General features: G+C 42.7%; 1 protein-coding gene across 4 annotated transcripts in view; it reads left to right on the top strand.

The window, feature by feature from the left end:
- THOC5 (THO complex subunit 5) overlaps positions 1–20,054 on the top strand; it is a 42,330-nt gene extending 22,276 nt beyond the window's left edge. For all 4 annotated transcript variants that reach the window (XM_068240269.1, XM_068240290.1, XM_068240280.1 and 1 more), the window contains 11 exons: positions 431–471; positions 3,936–4,035; positions 4,123–4,231; positions 4,331–4,432; positions 4,537–4,633; positions 9,433–9,547; positions 9,626–9,729; positions 14,522–14,609; positions 16,175–16,290; positions 18,709–18,899; positions 19,888–20,054. In XM_068240269.1, the coding sequence (XP_068096370.1) occupies positions 431–471; positions 3,936–4,035; positions 4,123–4,231; positions 4,331–4,432; positions 4,537–4,633; positions 9,433–9,547; positions 9,626–9,729; positions 14,522–14,609; positions 16,175–16,290; positions 18,709–18,899; positions 19,888–19,951 (1,127 nt within the window). In that variant the 3' untranslated portion in view covers positions 19,952–20,054. The remainder of the gene's footprint in view (positions 1–430; positions 472–3,935; positions 4,036–4,122; positions 4,232–4,330; positions 4,433–4,536; positions 4,634–9,432; positions 9,548–9,625; positions 9,730–14,521; positions 14,610–16,174; positions 16,291–18,708; positions 18,900–19,887) is intronic.
- The last annotated feature ends 234 nt before the right edge of the window (positions 20,055–20,288 follow it).

The raw sequence follows: 20,288 nt of genomic DNA, 5'->3' as shown, positions 1-20,288 counted from the left end.
AATGATCTCTTAGGAGAAAACTCAAGGAGAAAAAGTGAATTGCATATGGCCCGTAAATTTTAAAGGGTCATTACTTCTGTTTGGTTTGCACCTGAATAGAGCAGATTTTGCACGGCTGCTATTTAGAACGCAGTTTTAAACTTGGAGCTCTTAAACTGAAAATAAAAGTGAACTCTGTTTTGTTGCTAATGTTCTGTTTACCAGCATAAAATTATCTCACTAGTTTACTTTCACTTCAGGTTTGCTATAACCATGCTGTCAGCTTACTACTTAGAGCCAAAGTAGGTTTCTTTAGTGAGACCTGCTGAACTGAACTAACTTCCCACACGTAAAATGTAACTATTAGCATTGATGTTGTCTAAAAATCTTGGAAAGCCCACTTTTTTTTTTTTACTTTGGTTACATTGCTTTGCTTCATATATGTTTTCAGATGATGAAAGTGATTCTGAAGCGGAGGAGGAGCAGACAACAGTAAGTTCAAGTAACGTAACTTCATTGTTATTCATAGATGGGAGATTAACTAAGATGTCATGAGACCTTTTTAAAGCAGGAGAATTGACCATACTATCCGAGGAAAAAAAAACATATATAGAAGTAAATACTTGTTCTTTTTGTATAACATATGTCAGTGTTCTCCCCAGGATTTTTTTCCAGCCGGGTGGCATGAAAAAGTAGCCGGGTGGGGCGGCACGGGGAAATTTGGTGGTGTGGAAAATAAAATATGCTCTAATTATGTCCCACACATGCGCCCATATGCACGCTGGCAGCCACGTGGGGCATGTGTATGGATGATGGACGCAGCCTGGAGCTAGCGGTGCACACGGACAGATAAAGTATAGGGGCGGCGGCACATTGCACATTAGGGGGTAGGTGGCGGATGCGGATACTTACAGGCTTGACAGTAGTGTCCGTGGACGATGACAGTTTGTCGGCCGTGCACGATGACAGACTGTCGGCTTAGCCTCGGGCGCTGGTCCCGCCTCTTACTACCGCTGAGACTGTGACCGCACAAGCTCGCCGGGAAGCGCGAGATCTCGTGCACAGAGCTGTGCAGATTCAGGAGCATCGTGCGCGATAGCTGGCCGGTGATGGCAGCTGGGAACGCAGCCCGCCGGGCAGTAATTGATTTTACCAGGGCCGCCCACCTGTTTGATCCTGGGGAGAACACTGCATTGTTATATCTGTGGTTCAGGTATGCACACAGCATTGATGACATCTTTCTTATTTTGAACACATTGCTACAACAGCATGTCAGTGTCAGGAGTATCATCAAGCTGTGCATGTAGCTTCTCACAGCTCCACTGACTCATCTGCTGCTCCAGCCATGAGATCCATAGCAGCCTGGACCCCTCCCCCCCCCCCCCCTGAGTGACCCAGACATATTTGTAGTGCAACCCTGACCCCCGATTGCCCCCTCAGCCAAATGCCGGGTAGAATCGTGCTAACACAATCTCAGCTCAGTGAGTTGATGTGTTAATGTCCCCTCCCCCCGAGTTTTCAAACATCCTCCGGCAGAGCAGAGTAGCAGACAGAGTGTAGTCCTTATCAGCAGCGTGTCCGTCCCCCTCCTGCACATACGGGCTCGATTAGCAGAGAAGTTTTCACTCACCGCTCCTCGCCGTTCGGGTTCCCCTGCTTTGCCTGTCATTCCCCTGCTTTGCCTGTCATCGGCTTACATCTATGTCGCTATGCTGTGGCGCCTCGCCACCAGAGGGCATCATACATATGAGCCGGTGACAGGCAAGCAGGATAACCCGAACGGCGAGGAGCAGTGAGTGAAAACTTCTCTGCTAGAGCCTGTGTGTGCAGGAGGAGGACGGACATGCTACGGATGACGACTATGCTACTCTGCAGCGCTGCTCTGTGCACATTCAGGAGCAGCGCTGGTTTTTGCTACTTAACCCAGTGCGATACCCGGCCACGTGCTGATGGGACCGCAGGCAGCCGGGCGGTAATTGATTTTACCCAGGCGGCGCACCCACTTGATTGATCCTGGGGAGAACACTGTATGTATTTTACTGTCCACGTTGCAAAGAGTAAAGCTGTACAATCTCCTGAATGATCAAACGTAAGATTGATCAGATGAGGTACAGTTAATCGTGGCAAAATTATCGCTCTAATGTTCCGTCAATCCCAATTTTGGAACAATTCTATTAGTCTGATTGGATTGCTTATCATTTTCTCCTCCATTAATGGGTCCCGAATGATCATTTCCGGTCAATTGCAATGATCGAATCAGTTGTGAAATTGGATCGGTATTGGGCACCTCTAGGCTTGCATGCAGAATTTTACTGCCTTCTGCCAGTCTCCCTTCACGTAACATTTCCAGATAGGAAGGGTTGACACTCTCCCACTGCTGTCATACTCCCTTACTCAGGCCAATGCAGAGTTAGAAAATGGTCATGTTGGAGAGGCGAGCCTCACTGCTGCTTTTTGGGGGTTACCTGATATTTATTGGTGCCTCATTCTGAAGAAACTGTATTAGAAGCACATTTATAATTCTTCATATTATACAGCCTTAAAGGAAACCAGAGCTGATCAACTCAGATTTATTCATAACTTGGGCTTCCTCCAGCCCCATGCACACAGATTGCTCCCACGCAGCCGCCCTTAGTCTTCTCCCCTTTCTGTACCGTAACTGATGTAAGAGAAGTGCGCCCTCTATGTATCTCTCCAGCAGCTGCTGGAGAGATACATAGAGGGCGCACTTCTCTTGCGCAGACTGGCTGCGACTGGCTGAAGTTGCGTGACACGGTACCGGCGATCCAGAATTCTGAGGATGACGGGGTGTGAACAGTCTGTGCTTATGGGGCTGGAGGAAGCCCCAGGTATGTATAAAACTTTTAGATTTGATCAGCTCAGGTACACTTTTAAAGAGACTCAAAGAGAAGAAAAAAATAAAAAGAATCAATACTTACCTGGGGCTTCCTCCCGCCCCATAAACACGTGTGAGTCCCTCGCCGTCATACCACGGTGTGCCGTTCAGCCGCAATCCGCCCGGTAACAGGCTCAGTCGCATCAGTCCAGGTCTACTGCGTATGCGCAGTAGGTCCACGCATGCGCAGAAGACCCAGACTGCTCCTGACTGAGCCTGGTACTAGGGCTGAACGGTAGCCTGGTACCAGGGAGGACAGCGAGGGCCTGGCACGTGTTTATGGAGCTGTAGGAAGCCCCAGGTAATTATCGATTCTTACCATTTTTTTCATCTCTGAGTCTCTTTGAGGGTTATGCTATAGTCTGACCCGGTCCCGACCCAAACTGTCACTTGCATACTTCATGTTTAACACTTTCAGGAAGACAAAGAAAAAAAGGAACACAACCTAGTTATTTGTGTGCCTGGCACTGTGCATACACATGTCTATTTCATCATGTCACATGTCACCTCGGTTGTCCTTTAAACTCCAATTGTTTGTTTTTTGTATGACCACTACTGCTGTTCTTTAATAGTGCTATTGGGAGTGAGGACATAAAAGAAAATGTTCAGTGAAACGGAATACCTTCAAGCTTAGTGGGGCTAAAATAATTGGGATTCCTGTTTTATAATTTTATGTTTGAAGTGTCCCCCACATCACCCCACTGGTCTTTATTGCACATTCCCTTTAGTGTGTTTCCACCACTAAGTATTTACATTTGCCCTTCCTAGAGAGATGGATTTAGATGAATTTGCAGGGCTTTTTAATGTTTATCACAATGGGCAAGTAATCTGGCTAATTATCTTATAAGTGTATACATCTTTGGGAACTAGAAACTGGAGAATATAAATGTGTGTTAATTTTCCTAGGCATTTATCTGTTAGGGCAGATCTTATAGTTGGCTTGCTTTGATTTTGCTAGCTCTTGAAATGGACTGACTGGCTGCTGAACTGCTCAGTCATGTGTCTGATATACTGTAGGTTATATGCTGCAGATCCTTGTCATTTTTGTTTCTCTGTGCAGAAGCGGAGGCGTCCAACACTGGGTGTACAGCTAGATGATAAGAGGAAGGAGATGCTGAAGAAGCATCCTCTGTCTGTGTCTCTTGTACTTAAGTGTAAAGGTCAGTAACGGATGGATCTATTTCAGAACCCATTATTTTATTTAGATAATTATAGAAATATGTGCTGATCGTTCTTTCATTTTACAGATGGTAGCTCTCTGAACCTGAATTTCTTCTTCCTTATGAACCTCAATATCCTCACTGTGAAAGCAAAGGTTACTCCAGCGTCTGAGCTATCGAGTGCCATTAGTGCAGGGTAAGGCAAGCCATTCCTATAATGCTGAGGCCAGCTATTTATGTTTTGTAGCCTTCCACAAAGATAACTATGCCTTCTAATGCCGCTTCCCTTCATTAGTGACCTGCTGAACCCTGACACAGTCCTTAGCTGCCTCTATCCTGGAGACAATGGCAAGAACACCCCAAATCCAGCTAACAGATACCAGTTTGATAAAGTTGGGTGAGTAGGCAAATCATGTGATTATTTATTTACTTTATTCCAGAATAGCCATTTGAATCTTTACATTTTATGACCACTGCAATTGCTTTTCTTCATTATTTTAGAATCCTGGACTTGAGTGACTATATCTATGAACTTGGACACCCGTACTTGTGGGTACAGATGATGGGTGGACTGCATTTCCCAACAGACCAGCCACAGGTAACGTGCACATTGTTGCTGATCTAAATAGACTTGCAACTTCTTGCTGGCAAATAATCACATTACAGATTATAGATCTATACAAAATCTGTGTTCCAAAATAGCATTAGAAGGTTTATTATTGCCATTCTGCAAAAGCAAGACTTGAACTACAACTATAGTCAGTTCAACATATATAGCATAATAGCAACAGCAACAGTGTTTAAAGAAAATGGCCTGGATTTTTATTTTCTGACCATCATCTCAGAATACTGCCCCCCCCCCCCCCCCCCCAATGTAATTTGTGTCCCCTGTGAATGTTCCACAGTGACATCATGTGGGTATTTCCTTGAGGCACCATTCCAGCAGCCAGGCCTCCCATTGTGCCTTGTTGGAGAGGGAAATGGTATTTAGGCAATTGTCACCTATGAAAAGTGTTATGGCAACCGCTCGCTATCTCTAGCTAGCAATGACTGTAGCCTAATAGCCCACTCAGTGTAGCGCACATGGAGATGGGAACGGTTTGCGGGCATGCTGGCAAAGAAGGGTTAAGTGGGGGAGAAACAGACGGGAAAACTCAAGGTTCTGTCAAGTCTATCTATAGAAAACAATGTTGGGGGCCGTTCATGTACATTTTAAATGGAGCTGTTTTGCAGATATTATCCATAAATGTGTGGGAGATTTGCTTCTTGCAGTGAATGTTCTTTCTCACATGTGTATTCAGTAGTCTGTGACTGGGGTTACTAATGCCTGGTACACACCATGCATTTCTAATAGGATAGACGGGTCGAAACAATTATTTCCGACAGGTTCCATCTGATTTTTGATTGATTTTCCATACAAGTGATTCGAAAATCGATCAGAAATCAGATTGAACCTGTCAGAAATAATAGTAGAAAAGAAAGTTCCGCTACACCAGTGGCTGGGTGCAAAGGTTTCTCCGTTTATTTTTTCATCAATCAGTGAGTACAAAAGTTAAAAAAAGCTCACGCGTATCGGAGCTCATGGCTCCTTAATCATAGCTTTGATTAAGGAGCCATGAGCTCCGATACGCGTGAGCTTTTTTAACTTTTGTACTCACTGATTGATGAAAAAATAAACGGAGAAACCTTTGCACCCAGCCACTGGTGTAGCGGAACTTTCTTTTCTACTGGACATTTCAAGCTTTCTGGTTCCTCGCTCCCTTTGGTTTAAATGTGTGTGGATGTTGCGGGTCCTTTTCCCCTTTTGATCCTCTGTCAGAAATAATAGTTTCAACTCGTCTAAGTTGCATGGTGTGTACCAGGCATTAAGGTGGCCATACACTGGTCGATTTGCCATCAGATTCGACCAACAGATCCCTCTCTGATCGAATCTGATCAGAGAGGGATCGTATGGCTGCCTTTACTGCAAACAGATTGTGAATCAATTTCAGCCTGAAACCGATTCACCATCTGCTGAGCTGCCGCTGTCGCCTGGTCCCGGGCATCTTCTCCGCATCACCTCCCGGCTGGCATCTTCTCCGCATCACCTTCCGCATCACGACATCCGGCATCCGCGTATAACTTTCTATCACTCCAGTGACAGCGGAAGTTCAAATAGAGCGCCCTCTATTTGAACTTCCGCTGAACAGCAGATCAGGTGTTTCTGACATTGTCAGATCTGACTAGATTAGCTGCATGCTTGTTTCAGGTGTGAGATTCAGACACTACTGCAGTCAAATAGTTCAGCAGGGCTGCCAGGCAACTGGTATTGCTTAAAAGGAAATAAATATGGAAGCCTCCCTAATCCTCTAACTTCAGTTGTCCGTTAACCATTTAATGACACCCTAACGTATTAAAACGTCATGCTTTACACTATTAACAGCAACATGACGTTTTAATACGTTGCGCGTTCCCGCCGCCGCTACCGCCGTGTGTGCGCCGCTGCCGCCGCCAATTCCGCCGGGATCCCGTGCTGAGTGATTGGGGAAGAGGACCGAACAGTCCTCTACCCAATCGCAGTGCCTGGAGTGAATGGACGTGACCACGAACAGCGGCTACGTCCATTCACAAAAACAGGAAATTGTTACTGTTCAATAAAGTGTAAAAAAAAAAAAAAAAAAAGTGATCACTTCCTATAATGAAGTGTTCACTAGCGCCATCTTGTGGCCAAAAAGTATATTACACATACAAAATACAGACATACACAATTACATACACATCATTAATAAAATTACACTTACAACCCTACCACCCAAAAAAAAAAAACACTTGCAAAAAAAATTCAGCTTAAAATAAATTAATAAATAGTTTCCTTATGGACTCAGCTTTTTTTAATCTATATTTTATGGGGGAAAATTAATTTTAATTTATTACATTGGGGCTGGTAATTATGGCCAGAACAAAACAAAACAAAACAGAAAAATAACACCTATATTTCAAAATAATATATTGTCGCCATACATTGTGATAGGGACATAATTTAAATGGTTTAATAATTGGGACAACTGGGTAAATAATATGTGCTTGTTTTATCCACAGGAGAATGTTTAATTTTAAAACTATAATGGCTAAAACCTGAGAAATAATGATTTTTTTCTTTTTTTTTTTGTTTTTTTCTCATTAAAACACATTTAGAATAAAAATATTCTTAGCAAAATGTACTACTCACAGCCTAATTGGTGGCGAAAAAAATGAGGTATAGATCATTTTCTTGTGATAAGTAGTAATAAAGTTATTAGGGAATAAAAGGGAGGAGCACTGAGAAGTGAAAATTGCTCTGGTCCGTTAGAGTAAAAACCCTTGGGGGTGAACTGGTTAAAGAGACTCTGGACTCGTCGTCTTGTTTTTTTTACACCTGTTTTTGTCATAAAATTCTATTAAACATGAGTGCCCCAGTTGAATTGCTGCATCCCCGCGGCAGATTATTATTACTATTATTATTTATTGTATTTATAAAGCGCCAACATATTACGCAGCGCTGGACATTAGTTAAGGTTACAGACAATATTTAGGGGTGACACACAGCAATATGACTATACAGGAATACAAGAAAACCAGATCACACAGCACAGTATGAGTACAAGGTAATGCTTAGTCAGTCACTGGAGGGGAGCATGGAGATTAGGCAAGTTAGGTTCACTCAAATGCATAGCATGGGTGCACAGTAATGGAGGTGCAAGATCAGGTAGGACACAAAAGGATGATTCTGCTGCCCTGGAGAGGCAGAGCTTTGAGCTGCAGCTCTGCCTCTCCGCAATCAATCTCCGCCTCCTCCCCGCCCCTCTCAGTGAAATAAAACTGAGAGGGGCGGGGAAAAGTGGTGATGGGCAGAGATTGACTGCAGAGGAGGCAGAGCTACAGCTCAAAGCTCTGCCTCTTCAAGGAAGTAAAGCCCTGCGAGCCCAGGGATAAAGCCAGCACACACAGACTCGCCTCCTTATGGTTCCACGCGCTGGAGTTACTGTCTATACTCTCTGCACTGCCTCCGGTGGTAGTGCAGAGATTATGCATGGGACCTTCAGTGCTTGGAACTATTAGTAGGTGAGTCGGTCTGCGCTGCCTTTATCACTCCCCACTCTGCTCTACAAGGCCTGGTGCACACCAGAGGAGTTTTTCTGAGCGTTTTGAGTTTCTAAATCTGCTGCTAATGTTATCCTATGTGTCTGTGCACACTGGAGCAATGAGGTTTTGTAAAAAACCCCATAGCATTACATTGGGAAGAGCTTTTAGAGGTTTCAAAAGCTCTTCCCAATGTAATGCTATGGGGTTTTTTACAAAACCTCATTGCTCCAGTGTGAGTGCAGGGAGGAGAGGGGATGCCAGGAGGAATACTTAAAGGGATACTGTAGGGGGGTCGGGGGAAAATGAGCTGAACTTACCCGGGGCTTCTAATGGTCCCCCGCAGACATCCTGTGTTCTTGCAGCCACTCCCCAATGCTCCGGCCCCGCCTCCGGTTCACTTCTGGAATTTCTGACTTTAAAGTCAGAAAACCACTGCGCCTGCGTTGCCGTGTCCTCGCTCCCGCTGATGTCACCAGGAGTGTACTGCGCAGACACAGACCATACTGGGCCTGCGCTGTGCGCTCTTGATGACATCAGCGGGATCGAGGACACGGCAACGCAGGCGCAGTGGTTTTCAGACTTTAAAGTCAGAAATTCCACAAGTGAACCGGAGGCGGGGCCGGAGCATTGGTGAGCGGCTGCGGGGGCACAGGATGTCTGCGGGGGACCATTAGAAGCCCCTGGTAAGTTCAGCTCATTTTCCCCCGACCCCCCCCTACAGTATCCCTTTAAGCACACCAGAACCAGAAGTCACTGGATTTTACAAACGTTGTAAAATCTGAATTAAACAGTGGACAGCACAATACATCTGTTAAGTAGAGCAAGTAATTATCTACTTGCTTATGTGTTTTATTATTAAAGCATTGTATAGCTAACAGTTGTTCTTTAAGTGAATGGGGGTTTTGAATCAATTTTTATCAACATTAGAAGTTTCCAGGAACCAAGTTTGTACTTATAAGGGGTTCTGACGATGGACCTTTAGTGATTTACACAAGAATTGTCTTCTTTATATCAGTGTTTCCCAAACCTGTCTGAAAGTCCAATCAACAGTGTACATAGACCTCAATCAACAGAGCAGTCTTTTTTTTTTTTTTTTTTTCCCCCTTCATGTGGTTTATCTACCTGGATGGACACAATACCATCTATTATTAGGACTTAGGGACAGATTTGGGAATCAAAGATTATGACTTGGGTGTGCACATCATTTGCTAGACTTTTCCACTTTTGTTTTTTTTATTGTTATAAATGTACTTGTGTAGCTTTTTATGCCATGTTCTCTCTTCTCTTTCCACACAGCCCACGGTGGTAGCAGATAATGCCCTAAGCGCCAGTCACATGGAAAAGACCATTCACTTGTTAAGGTCCCGCCTACAGTCTCGGTTGTCTCTGCACAAGCAATTTGCATCTCTTGGTGTGTTTTCTTTTCCTTTCCCATCTTGTGGTTATACATTGCGACTCCCATCTCATGGTTCATTCTTTGTTATTACAGAACATGGCATCATTCCCATTACTGGAGATTGCCAGAACTTGTTCCCTGCCAAGGTGCTGTCACGGCTGACAAAGTGGAGCATGATCACCTATGAAGATTATGTGGCAAGTGAAAACTGATTTATACTGAGCTTATTTTAAGATTGAAGTGTTTCGAAGGATAATGGCAGTTTTTTAATAATGAACAGGTGCCTCAGGTATGTGCCAAATAATTTAGTCAGTTGTAATGAAGTGCAGAGCCTTCTAACCAAGATGTTAAGTATGAAGCTGCTGCAGACCGGTGTTGGTGTTCTATTTCGACACAGACGATTTGAAATGCATGATTCCTCCCAACTGCCGCTGTTCAGCACAGAACAAGTGGCAGAAGGAGGAAGTATCTGAGTCACATGAAACACAACGTGACTTGCGAGCCAGTGAACTCCTCCTGATTCTGTTTGCTTGTTCGGTGCTGAACAATGGCAGTCAGGAGCATTTGGGTCTTTTTAATCAGCTATGCTGAATTTGAACACAAACACTACTGCAGACACTAGCACATTATATAATACAACATAACACTTTTATTCATCTTCGAACCATTGCACATCTTCACAACAGCAGCGTCTTGGCTGGGTTATTATTATTGTGATTATGATTATTACTTAGTAATTGTATTGCGCTGACCTCTTCCTTAGTGCTTTTTCAGAGTATAGTCGTGCCACTAAGTGTACCTCAGAGGGGCACACAGTCTAATCCCTACCATAGTCATTTAGTCTAAAGGCGGCCGCACACCATACAATTTTTGTTTTGTTTTTAATTCGATTTGAGCGTTCCGATCCAATTTTCCAATTGATCGGAAGTTTCAATCATAATTTTTGAGCTACCACATGTATTTTCGAGATTCCTGCAATTTCAGGATAAAAGATCATAAACTACCCAAAAAATTGGTTGGTTAAAAAAATCGAGAGTAAAATGTACTGAATAGTTACATACAATTTTTTCTGGATCTTTTAATTGTATGGTGTGTGGCCACCTTTAGGCCAATTTTTAGGGTGAAGCCAATTAACGTATGTATGTTTTTGCGATGTGGGAGGGACCCAGCACTGCAAGGTGAGAGTGCTATCTGCTACACCGCTCTGCTGCTACAGTATTTCATCACTATGCTACAGTCCTGCTTCCACTAAGCCCCACCTCTTGTCCCTGCTGTATCGCAGATGCTTCACCTTACTGGCTTGTGCTCAAAGCAGGGCTGTGGAGTTGGTACCAGGGCTGTGGAGTCGGAGTCGTGGAGTCGGGCAATTTTGGGTGCCTGGAGTCGGAGTCGGGAAAAAATGCTCCGACTCCTAATGAATCTGTAACTGTAATTAAAATAGAAAATATGATAAAATGTTCTATTTCTCAGATAATAGTCATTAAAAATAATGTATATATACAGTAATAGCTGTGCTCAGTCCACAAAAATGAAATGAACCAATCAAAATGAGTTACTTGTGCTGCTTCAATAAAGCAGTCCCCGTATTTTTAAAGTCAGATATACAGATCTGATTGTGGCTGTATATATGATGTGTACACAGGAATCTCTTATATATACTAAATAACGTCTATGCTGTAAGTATAAAGCCTGATGTGTAGCCGTGTCACTAATAGAGATGGTCAATGAGATGGAAATAATTCTGCATTGATGCTGATTTATGCAAATGTATGCACTCCCTTTGCTGATGAAATCAAATAATTTGATCTGTTGTTAAAATTTGGTTTGGTGACTACAAATTAAAGGGTACCTGAGACGGATGAAAAGTAAAGTTTTATACATACCTGGGGCTTCCTCCAGCCCCCTTCAGGCTAATCAGTCCCTCGCTGTCCTCCACCACCCGGATCTTCTGCTATGAGTCCTGGTAATTCAGCCAGTCAGCGCTGTCCGGCCGCATGCTGCTTCCACAGCCAGGAGCGCTCTGCACCTGCGCAATAGTGCTGCACAGGTGTAGTATGCTCCTGGCGGCGGAGTGTGTGCATGCGCACTGCGCCAGACTGGCTCAAGTACCTGGACTCATAGCAGAAGATCCAGGTGGTGGAGGAGGACAACGAGGGACTGATTATCCTGAAGGCGGCTGGAGGAAGCCCCAGGTATGTATAAAACTTTAATTTCATCTGTCTCAGGTTTACTTTGCTACACAGTAGTACTATACTCTACATACGGTATGCACTCCCCACAGAGCTGCAGGGAATCCACTGAGAATGCTGTGCACATTGAACACAGAGGTGTTGTCTGTCACCCATAAACCTTGTTCAGATTGTGCATGAAGAATGTGTAATAGAGGAAGAATCTCCTCATTCCCCTGCAGAGTACCTGCACATCATTCTTACATGTACCCACACTTACATTGCCTAGGGCCTGATAGATGTTCTTTTTTTCCAGTTTGTACCTTTTACAAGTACTCTTACCAAGGACTAGTTTTAGTCTAAAGAGAATAAATATAGTAGTCTACATATCCTTCTCACTTCAGTTGTCTTGTAAAATTCCTAAGCGTTGGCAGTTAAGAGACAAATTTCATGTTACATACTTTTAATCAACAAAATTGTAATATGCAAATTAGAGGAGTCGGAGTCGGTGGAATCCTAAACTGAGGAGTCGGAGTCGGTGGATTTTTGGACCGACTCCACAGCCCTGGTTGGTACAAAAATCATCCGACTCCTCAGTTTTTGAAACCACCGACTCCAGGTACCCAAAATGGCTCCGACTCCTTGGTCTAATACTTACCAGAACTTGGTACAAAAATCATCCGACTCCGACTTCTCAGTTTTTGAAACCACCGACTCCAGGTACCCAAAATTGCTTCAACTCCTCAACTTCAGCTCCAACTCCCAACTCCACAGCCCTGGCTCAAAGGGTATATAAACTGTTAGTCTGTCAGGGAAAATGTGATCAGGATCTGGCCAAAAAGGTGACAATTTTTATAAAAGTGAGCTGAAATTAAAGCCCATATGAACCTATAAAAAACAGACTGGTTATTGGTAAGATATTGAGCACCGCTGTTCATACCTCACTCGCTTCATTGCCTTTCCGTACATTGAGAGGGTGAGGTGGCCTCTTAGAAGCACTCACAGCTCCCACAGGTCTGAACCACAGCACCCACTCAGTTTTTTGTTCTTCCTTTGATGGCCCTAGCAGCCATAGACTGTCACTAGGATGTGCAGGCATAGGCTAGGACTGCTAAAATAGGGACTGGAAGGTACACCTACGGTAATAAAAAAAGGCGTACATTTGAATACGGCGCTGGTAGACTTGGGCGCAGGATCCAGCTGTTAAATGGCTGGTCCTGCTTCTGCACAAGTCCGGGGCGTTTTAATTACTATTCCCCCTCCAGGCCGACATGGATAGAGGGGGAATGAAATAATTCGGCTTCCAGCGATTGCTGGAGGCCGAATTATTGTGTTTTTTAAGCAAATTCGGCTCCGTCTTCTGACGGAGCCGACCTTCCTCACTGAGCGCCGCTATAGACTGATTCCCATTACAGTCTATGGCGGCGCTGGCTGCGCCCAAAGCTAGCAGCGCTGAAAAGCACTGCTCCGAAAAAAAGGCCTCAGCTGCTCGCACTATTGAGAGGCAGTGCTGCAGATGGGGAGGCATGTATGGTGCTACTCAATTGAGGCAGGTAATTTGCGTAGTGCCTGATAATTTGGGTGCCGCCATACACTGAAATTTTAATCGCCACACCCGATGTTTAGTTTCGGGTCTGGACATAGCCGAAACCCAAATATTTCATATAAAAGGGGTAGGTGTTAGGCTTACAGTTAACTGTAGAGCTAGTTTTATGGCTAGCTAGAGGGAGGATTAGTTTTAGAGGTAGAATTTTGGCAGTATCGCTGATATTCTACTAGCAGCTTCACCTTGCATTCAAATTCACCTGGTGCCTTTTTTACATGTATGCCTGCTTAGTAGCCTAGTAATAACCAGGGTTTAAATTAGCTTTAATGCAGGGTGCATTATCTAAATCACTTATCTGAAAACTTAGATGACAATTGTATTCTCCGATAATGCTGTGACCGTTGTTCCCAGATGTAATTAAATGAAATCTTTGCTCGTCGCACCAGTGTATTCATCTGCAGCTCCACAGTGAAACATCACAAACTTTTATTTCTTGCACTGACAGTATGAACTGCACTCATGGGCCCTTTTATTTAAATCTTTTGAAACCGTCTGAGAGCAGTAAGGCCTCGTTCACATCTGCTGCGCTGAAAAACGTGTTAAAGTGCGTGGCAAAAACCGCATGCGCTCGTGCGTGCTTTAGTGCGCGTTTCTGTGCGTTTCGCTCCGCTTCTTTAAAGCACGTTTTGCTTACCGTAGCAGCAGCAGTTGTCAATAAAACTTTGTTTTTGTATGTAAATGTATTTTTTTCTCCAAGTAGGGGTAAAAAACGCATGCGCTTGTAAGCGCTTCTATGCGCTAAAAAAGCGCACCCATTCACTTGCATTGATGTGCGCTTTACAGCTCAGCGCACAGAAATGCATACAACACTACGTTTTTGTAACGCTGCTCAGCGCAGCGCATAGATGTGAACCAGCTACATTTAGTTACATGGAAAAATCAATACCTTGCTGAACGCATAGGAAAGCGCACAGAAACGTCCCTGATGTGAACGAGGCCTTAAACATTTCTTATGACTTCATATTAGCTGATTGCACTCTAACGCACCCTTTACCCAGAGAAACACAATACAAGGAAACGTAGCATAGCTAGACATTGTGGCCTTCCAGTCAGATGAAGAATAAAGACAGTGAGTTTTGTGTAGCGCATACTAGGATAGAATGTGAGCTACTACGGCCTGGCATGCTTTGTGCCACTACACTAAAAACTCTGCGTTCTTGTACGTTACTTTCATCTGATGTTTATTAACATATAACTAAGTGTTTACTGTTACAGATGCTACCTTACACAAAAGATGTGGTGGCGAGCGGCTTCGCACTGGATACCCATATTTATTACTCACTCATGATTGAGAGGGGGACAGGTAAGAAATTATTTTATTTTTATTTTTTTTAAAAGGGAAATAAAGGGGTTATTTGTACTTGTGGTTAGTTGATTTTGCCATCTTGCGATTTTCTCCTCTTTGAGGGCTGGTGCACACCGAGCGGCTTTTTCAGCGTTTCTGCAGCTGCTTGCGGCTGCGGATCTGCTTGGTCAATGTATCTCAATGGGGTGGTTCACACCAGAGCGGGAGGCGTTTTGCAGAAACGCATACTCCCGGGGTGAGGCATTTTTTGGATTGTGGATGCGTTTCTGCCTCAATGTTAAGTATAGGAAAAACGCAAACCGCTCTGAAAAACGGCAGTTCAGAGCGGTTTTGCAGGCGTTTTTGTTACAGAAGCTGTTCAGTAACAGCTTTACTGTAACAATATATGAAATCTACCACACCAAAAACGCTTCACAAAACCGCAAAATGCTAGCTGAAACGCTACAAAAAAAATAACAAAAAGCGTTTCAAAATCTGCTAGCATTTTGCAGATCTGCTAGCGGGTTTTGGTGTGCACCAGGTCTGAGTCCTGGTTAAATGACCTGCTGTGTCCAGCTTGGTTCTGAGTATTGTTTATAGTTAGCCACCAAATTGACCTAAAAACTGATTGAAGGGGAGGTGTCCAAACCATGTAAGAAGTATTTGAAAGGCGTCCGCCTACTGCTAGTACACAGTCATAACCACTCTGGTACTGGTCTGATGATTGGGGTTTTACAGGGATCGTAGTAATATTAGTTGGAGAGTAGGAAAGGAACCAGGCCTGGTTGAAAGTACAGTCCAAATACAATAACGGATCAGTTTATTAGTTCACCAAGTTAAATAAAATGACAACAAACAGATGCGTTTTATTGGGGTCCTTTTGTCCAAACCATTGTGTTTGGAGTGTTCTTATCTATACATTAACCAGACCCAGCCCACACATCACTGTTTTTATGGTGTATCTGTCGTAATTTTTTTTATGTGAAATCATTTATAATGTTACTGTATTTGGCTTATACATTCAACCAGGCTTGTTTACTTTTCTGTTCCCTAACTCGCTTTGCTACATTCTCCATTGAAGCTCAATTATTTGGTCTATATAGACCTTTATTGATTTAGTACTGTTTTTGTGATCATTGCAGCATGTTATGTATTATAGTTGTTTGGACAAATTCCCCTAGGCTTATATATGTGACCCAATGCTTGTATTGGTTATGTCTCTTTAGTAGCAAGGCTCCATATAGTAAACATTACCTTGCAAAAACATTCATCCTATTTTGTTTTTGCAGTCTGAAATTGTAGTGGATTGATTTTTCACACTATTACCACCATGTTATACTATGGTCAGCACTATGCTACCACCACCATCCTTCACTAAGGGATGCACTATGCTACTACCACCATGCTTTTTTTCCACCAGTCCAAGTTGGGATATATTAGATCAGTTGCATAAAGTGCAAAGGAAATTTGACTAAACAAGACAACCTCTGAAAGGGATGAATATTTATGCAAGGCACTGTAGTTAATACATTTGGTGTAAGTTTTATCTCTTTCCTTTTTGTGTGACTTCTTTTTGTTACCAGCTAAACTTGAAGGAGCTGTGGTAGTTAATCCTGCATATTGTTCAGTTCCACCATTGTTCAGCCTTTGTCTGAACTGGAAGGGAGAGCGCAGCTGCAGAAATGATGAGAATATCCGGGTAAGCAGTGACAATAGAGTAACAGTCAGTGACTGCATATTCTGTATTTAAGTCATGCTTATTATTGTGTATTTATGTAGTGTCGACATTTTCACAAAGGTTTGCTCAGAACAAGCAATGTTCCTCGCTGTCCCTCTGGAGAACTCACAATCTAATACTACCACAGATTCCATCTGATATCCCTGTCCTAGTATAGAGCCAGTTTAGAGGAAAACCAATTAACCCACATGTATGTTTGTGGGAGGAGACAGGAATGCCTGTAATAAACACATCACAAACAAAAATTGAAGATACAAAGTACTGGCCAAATAGTCTCCACTCTTTTACAGAATATTGTAGAAAAAATACAGAAATACCATACAACTGTATAGAAAGCTATCAAACATTTTGAGCATCGTACAAGAAAATAATAGTCCAGGCCCCATGAACACAGCAGTCACAGGGGTGGGACAGAAAATAACAGATAAAGTAAGTCTATAAACAGTAAGGCACCAACAAATCGTGATCCTTTCCTGACGAGTGCCATTCCGACCAAGGGGACCAGATTTTGTTAAATCTATTCATATGGTTCCTATACCAGTCAAACAGAATTCTAGAGCCCCTTTTTCAGATAGTTCTATTGGAGGATTTATGAGGAACGTAGAATCCCAATTCCCCTGGGACAGAACAGTGATCATCCTATCCTCCCATTTTTACATAACAGGAAAGTACAGTCCAAGTGTGCAATACCAAATTTCAACTAACTTGTGACTTATGAATCTCTACATCTCAATTAGAAACTTGAAAAGCTGCTGTAAACCAAAAGCAGCTTTCCTGTGGTGGTTGGTCTGCCCACAGGCATTAGAGTTAAGTGCACTGGGGTTGACCGCAGTGGCCAGGCATATGAAGCGAGAGAATCATTCCAGTTGTGGCTCTAGACCAGTCCATGCAAAAAGGAAGGACCGGCACCGCTCACATCTAGTTAAAGCTCTTTATTGAATTGAAAAAATGGCCAGTGGCTTGAGCAATTTGAAAAGGGCTTGTCCCGAAACAGCGGTCTGTCCTGCTGCTATTTTTTCAATTCAATAAAGAGCTTTAACTACATTTGAGCGGTGCCGGTCCTTCCTTTTTGTATGGACTAGTTGCTCCCCAGGAGACACTGGGGTTTGGATCTGGGCACGCTCCAACTATTGTCATTTCGGTGCTGCCTTCCATCTGTTTTGGTGGCTATAGACTAGGGCAGAAACAATGAACTGCTGAACAGAAGCCAGTTCATCTTTGCAAATGATGAACTAGAAAGTAGTACAGTTACCATCAGTACAGATGTGTGGTGTAGTTCCATGAAAGGAGTAGCAAGCAGTCGAAAATCTTCAGTATGGGCTGGTGCACACCAGAAGATCGCTTTCTGATTTTCAAAGCTCCTGCTAATGTTATCCTATGTGTTTGTGCACACTGGAGCAATGTGATTTTGTAAAATAAATCCCCCATAGCATTGCATTAGCAAAAGCTTTTAAAATCTCTAGCGTTTAAAAATCTTAAAGGACAACTGAATTGAAAAGAATACAGAGGCTGCCATATTTATTTCCTTTTAAACAATACCAGTTGCCTGGCTGTGTAGCTGATCTATTTGGCTGCAATAGTGTCTGAATAACATCAGAAATGAGCATGTAGTTAATCTTGTTAGATCTGACAATGTCAGAAGCACCTGATCTGATGCATGCTTGTTCAGGGTCTATAGCTTAAAGCATTAAAAGCAGAGGATCAGCAGGACAGCCTGCAACCAGTATCGTTTGAAAGGAAAAAAAATATGGCAGCCTCCATATCCCTCTTGCTTCAGTTGCCCTTTAAGATTAAAGATCTAACATCCTTGACCGTATCACTTTTGGCTGTCTTGATCAGCTTCTCAATGTTTTGATACAGCTGCTTCAGGTCCGCCTTTGTGACAGTCTCCCGTGCAGGCTGGGATTTGCTTAGTGTCCGCAGGCTGGGCACCATCTTGGATTCCCCCAGTCTTAGCCTTTGGAGCAAAAAAGCTTGGCTATGCTGGGATCAGTGTTGAGGCAGGCAGAGGTGCATATGCGGCCGGTATGGTCAGAACTACCACGCCGTGCTTCTTCTCAGCAGCGAGTCCAGGCTCTGCCCCAGTCTCTGCTCTTTTTTACTGGTTGCATTAGTTATCAGTTGTAATGCAGAATGTGGAATGTTTACATCAGTACCTGTCCTCCATAATGCTACATATCTCCTGCCACTGTTTGGTCTAAAGCACAACTAGTGTAAGTCAGTCTGTCCACTGCATACCTAGAAATGGCACTGATTAGGTAGCCATTCATTTAAGTTTCACAGGTTATAGTTAGAAAACTACACCAATCTATTAATATTTTGGCCATTATCCTGTATAGATATTGTGTCAGTTTTTTCAAGTCTCTGTTGTCTATACAGGTTATGGAGAGCGAGATCAATGTGCAGTATAAGGAGCTGTGTGGCCCTCCTCCATGCTTTCAGCTGCTGACTAATCAGGTGCAAAGACTGTGCATGCTACTAGATGTCTACCTGGAGACAGAATGTCACGATAACAGTGTGGAGGGACCTCATGAATTTCCTCCAGAGAAGATATGCCTGCGTTTGGTCAGGTACGTCAATTATAAACTGCCATTTGAGGTGGTCGACTAAAGTTTCTCATTTCTTGGCTTGGCCAGCAACTAGAATTTTTATTTTGCATAGAAATTAGCACCCCACCCCCTTTTGGGCAAGCTTTTCAGTCTAGAGCGTTTGATAATGTCAATCAATCTCTGCTGGAAATCAGCCAAAATTATAATTGGGCGGCATTTTTTTTTTTTATTTTTTTTTAGAATCGAATATAAAAAGCTATGGCTGACTAGTGTTCCCATTCTCCTAGAATACAACGTGTTCAGTGTTCTTTTCCTCGTTTCTTACTTATCAGCTCTTAGCGGGGTCACTGGCATGGATGTCTTGCGCAGGATCACTCCTTCTTCTTTTTCTTCTTTTTTCTCTCTCTGACCTCTAGGCCTGTGGTGCCTCATAGTCTGTCCATTGTTTCTCTTTGCTCTTTTTCTTCAACTTCTATTTATTTTCTGACTTTTTTCTTTAACATTTGTTTCTGAGTTATAATTGGAAGATCTTCTAATTTTTGTTTGGCTTTGGCGGGCTGAGGGTTTATGGGAAAGTTATTATATGTCCCCTGTGCCAGACACCCTGTCTAATGTTTTTAATCAGAATTTGCATCCATTTTGAAGTCTCCAGGGTCCTTATGGTCTTGATGGTCTAAGATCTCCATAGTTGAGCTTCTAGTTTGTATACTGGTCAATTTTTACTAACTTTCTAGGCCTTAGATGCTGGACTTCATAATACATTATTTGCTAGGATGTTAGTCTGATGTAGTCTGTTTTGATATTTCTTCTGCATAATCATGTTATATAAAGAATTAATGTAAAAAAAAAAATTGATTGGGCGGCCATGTTGGGGCTCTCCAGCAGATTGTCCATGGAAAATCAATCATTTAGACTTTTTTTTTTTTTTAGACTTTGTTCTGGTTATCATCCTCTGTGGCTGTGTGTACATATTAACTTATCCCGTTTTTTGGTCTTGTTTATACCACAGGGGACCTAGCCGTATGAAGCCTTTCAAGTACAATTATCCACAAGGATTTTTTAGCCATCGCTGATTGGTCAGATCGTCTCATGGAGCTCTTCAGTCCTCCTATAGCCCTATGTGTTATCTCTATCTTTCTGTTTCAAAGACTGAAATAAATGTTGATTTGTTAGTAATTGCTGCTTTGTTTTCTTTTCAGATTTTAATAAAATAAATTTTATATATATATATATATATATATATATATATATATATATATATATATATATATATATATATATATATATATATATATATATATATATATATATATATATATATATATATATATATATATATATATATATATATATATATATATATAGCGGTAAAGGCTACCTGCAGAGAAACCGTTCACACCATGGTTGTTT

This window comes from Hyperolius riggenbachi, chromosome 1, assembly GCF_040937935.1.
Source record: "Hyperolius riggenbachi isolate aHypRig1 chromosome 1, aHypRig1.pri, whole genome shotgun sequence".
NCBI classification, from domain to species: domain Eukaryota; kingdom Metazoa; phylum Chordata; class Amphibia; order Anura; family Hyperoliidae; genus Hyperolius; species Hyperolius riggenbachi.
This window is presented reverse-complemented; position numbering and strand designations above follow the sequence as displayed.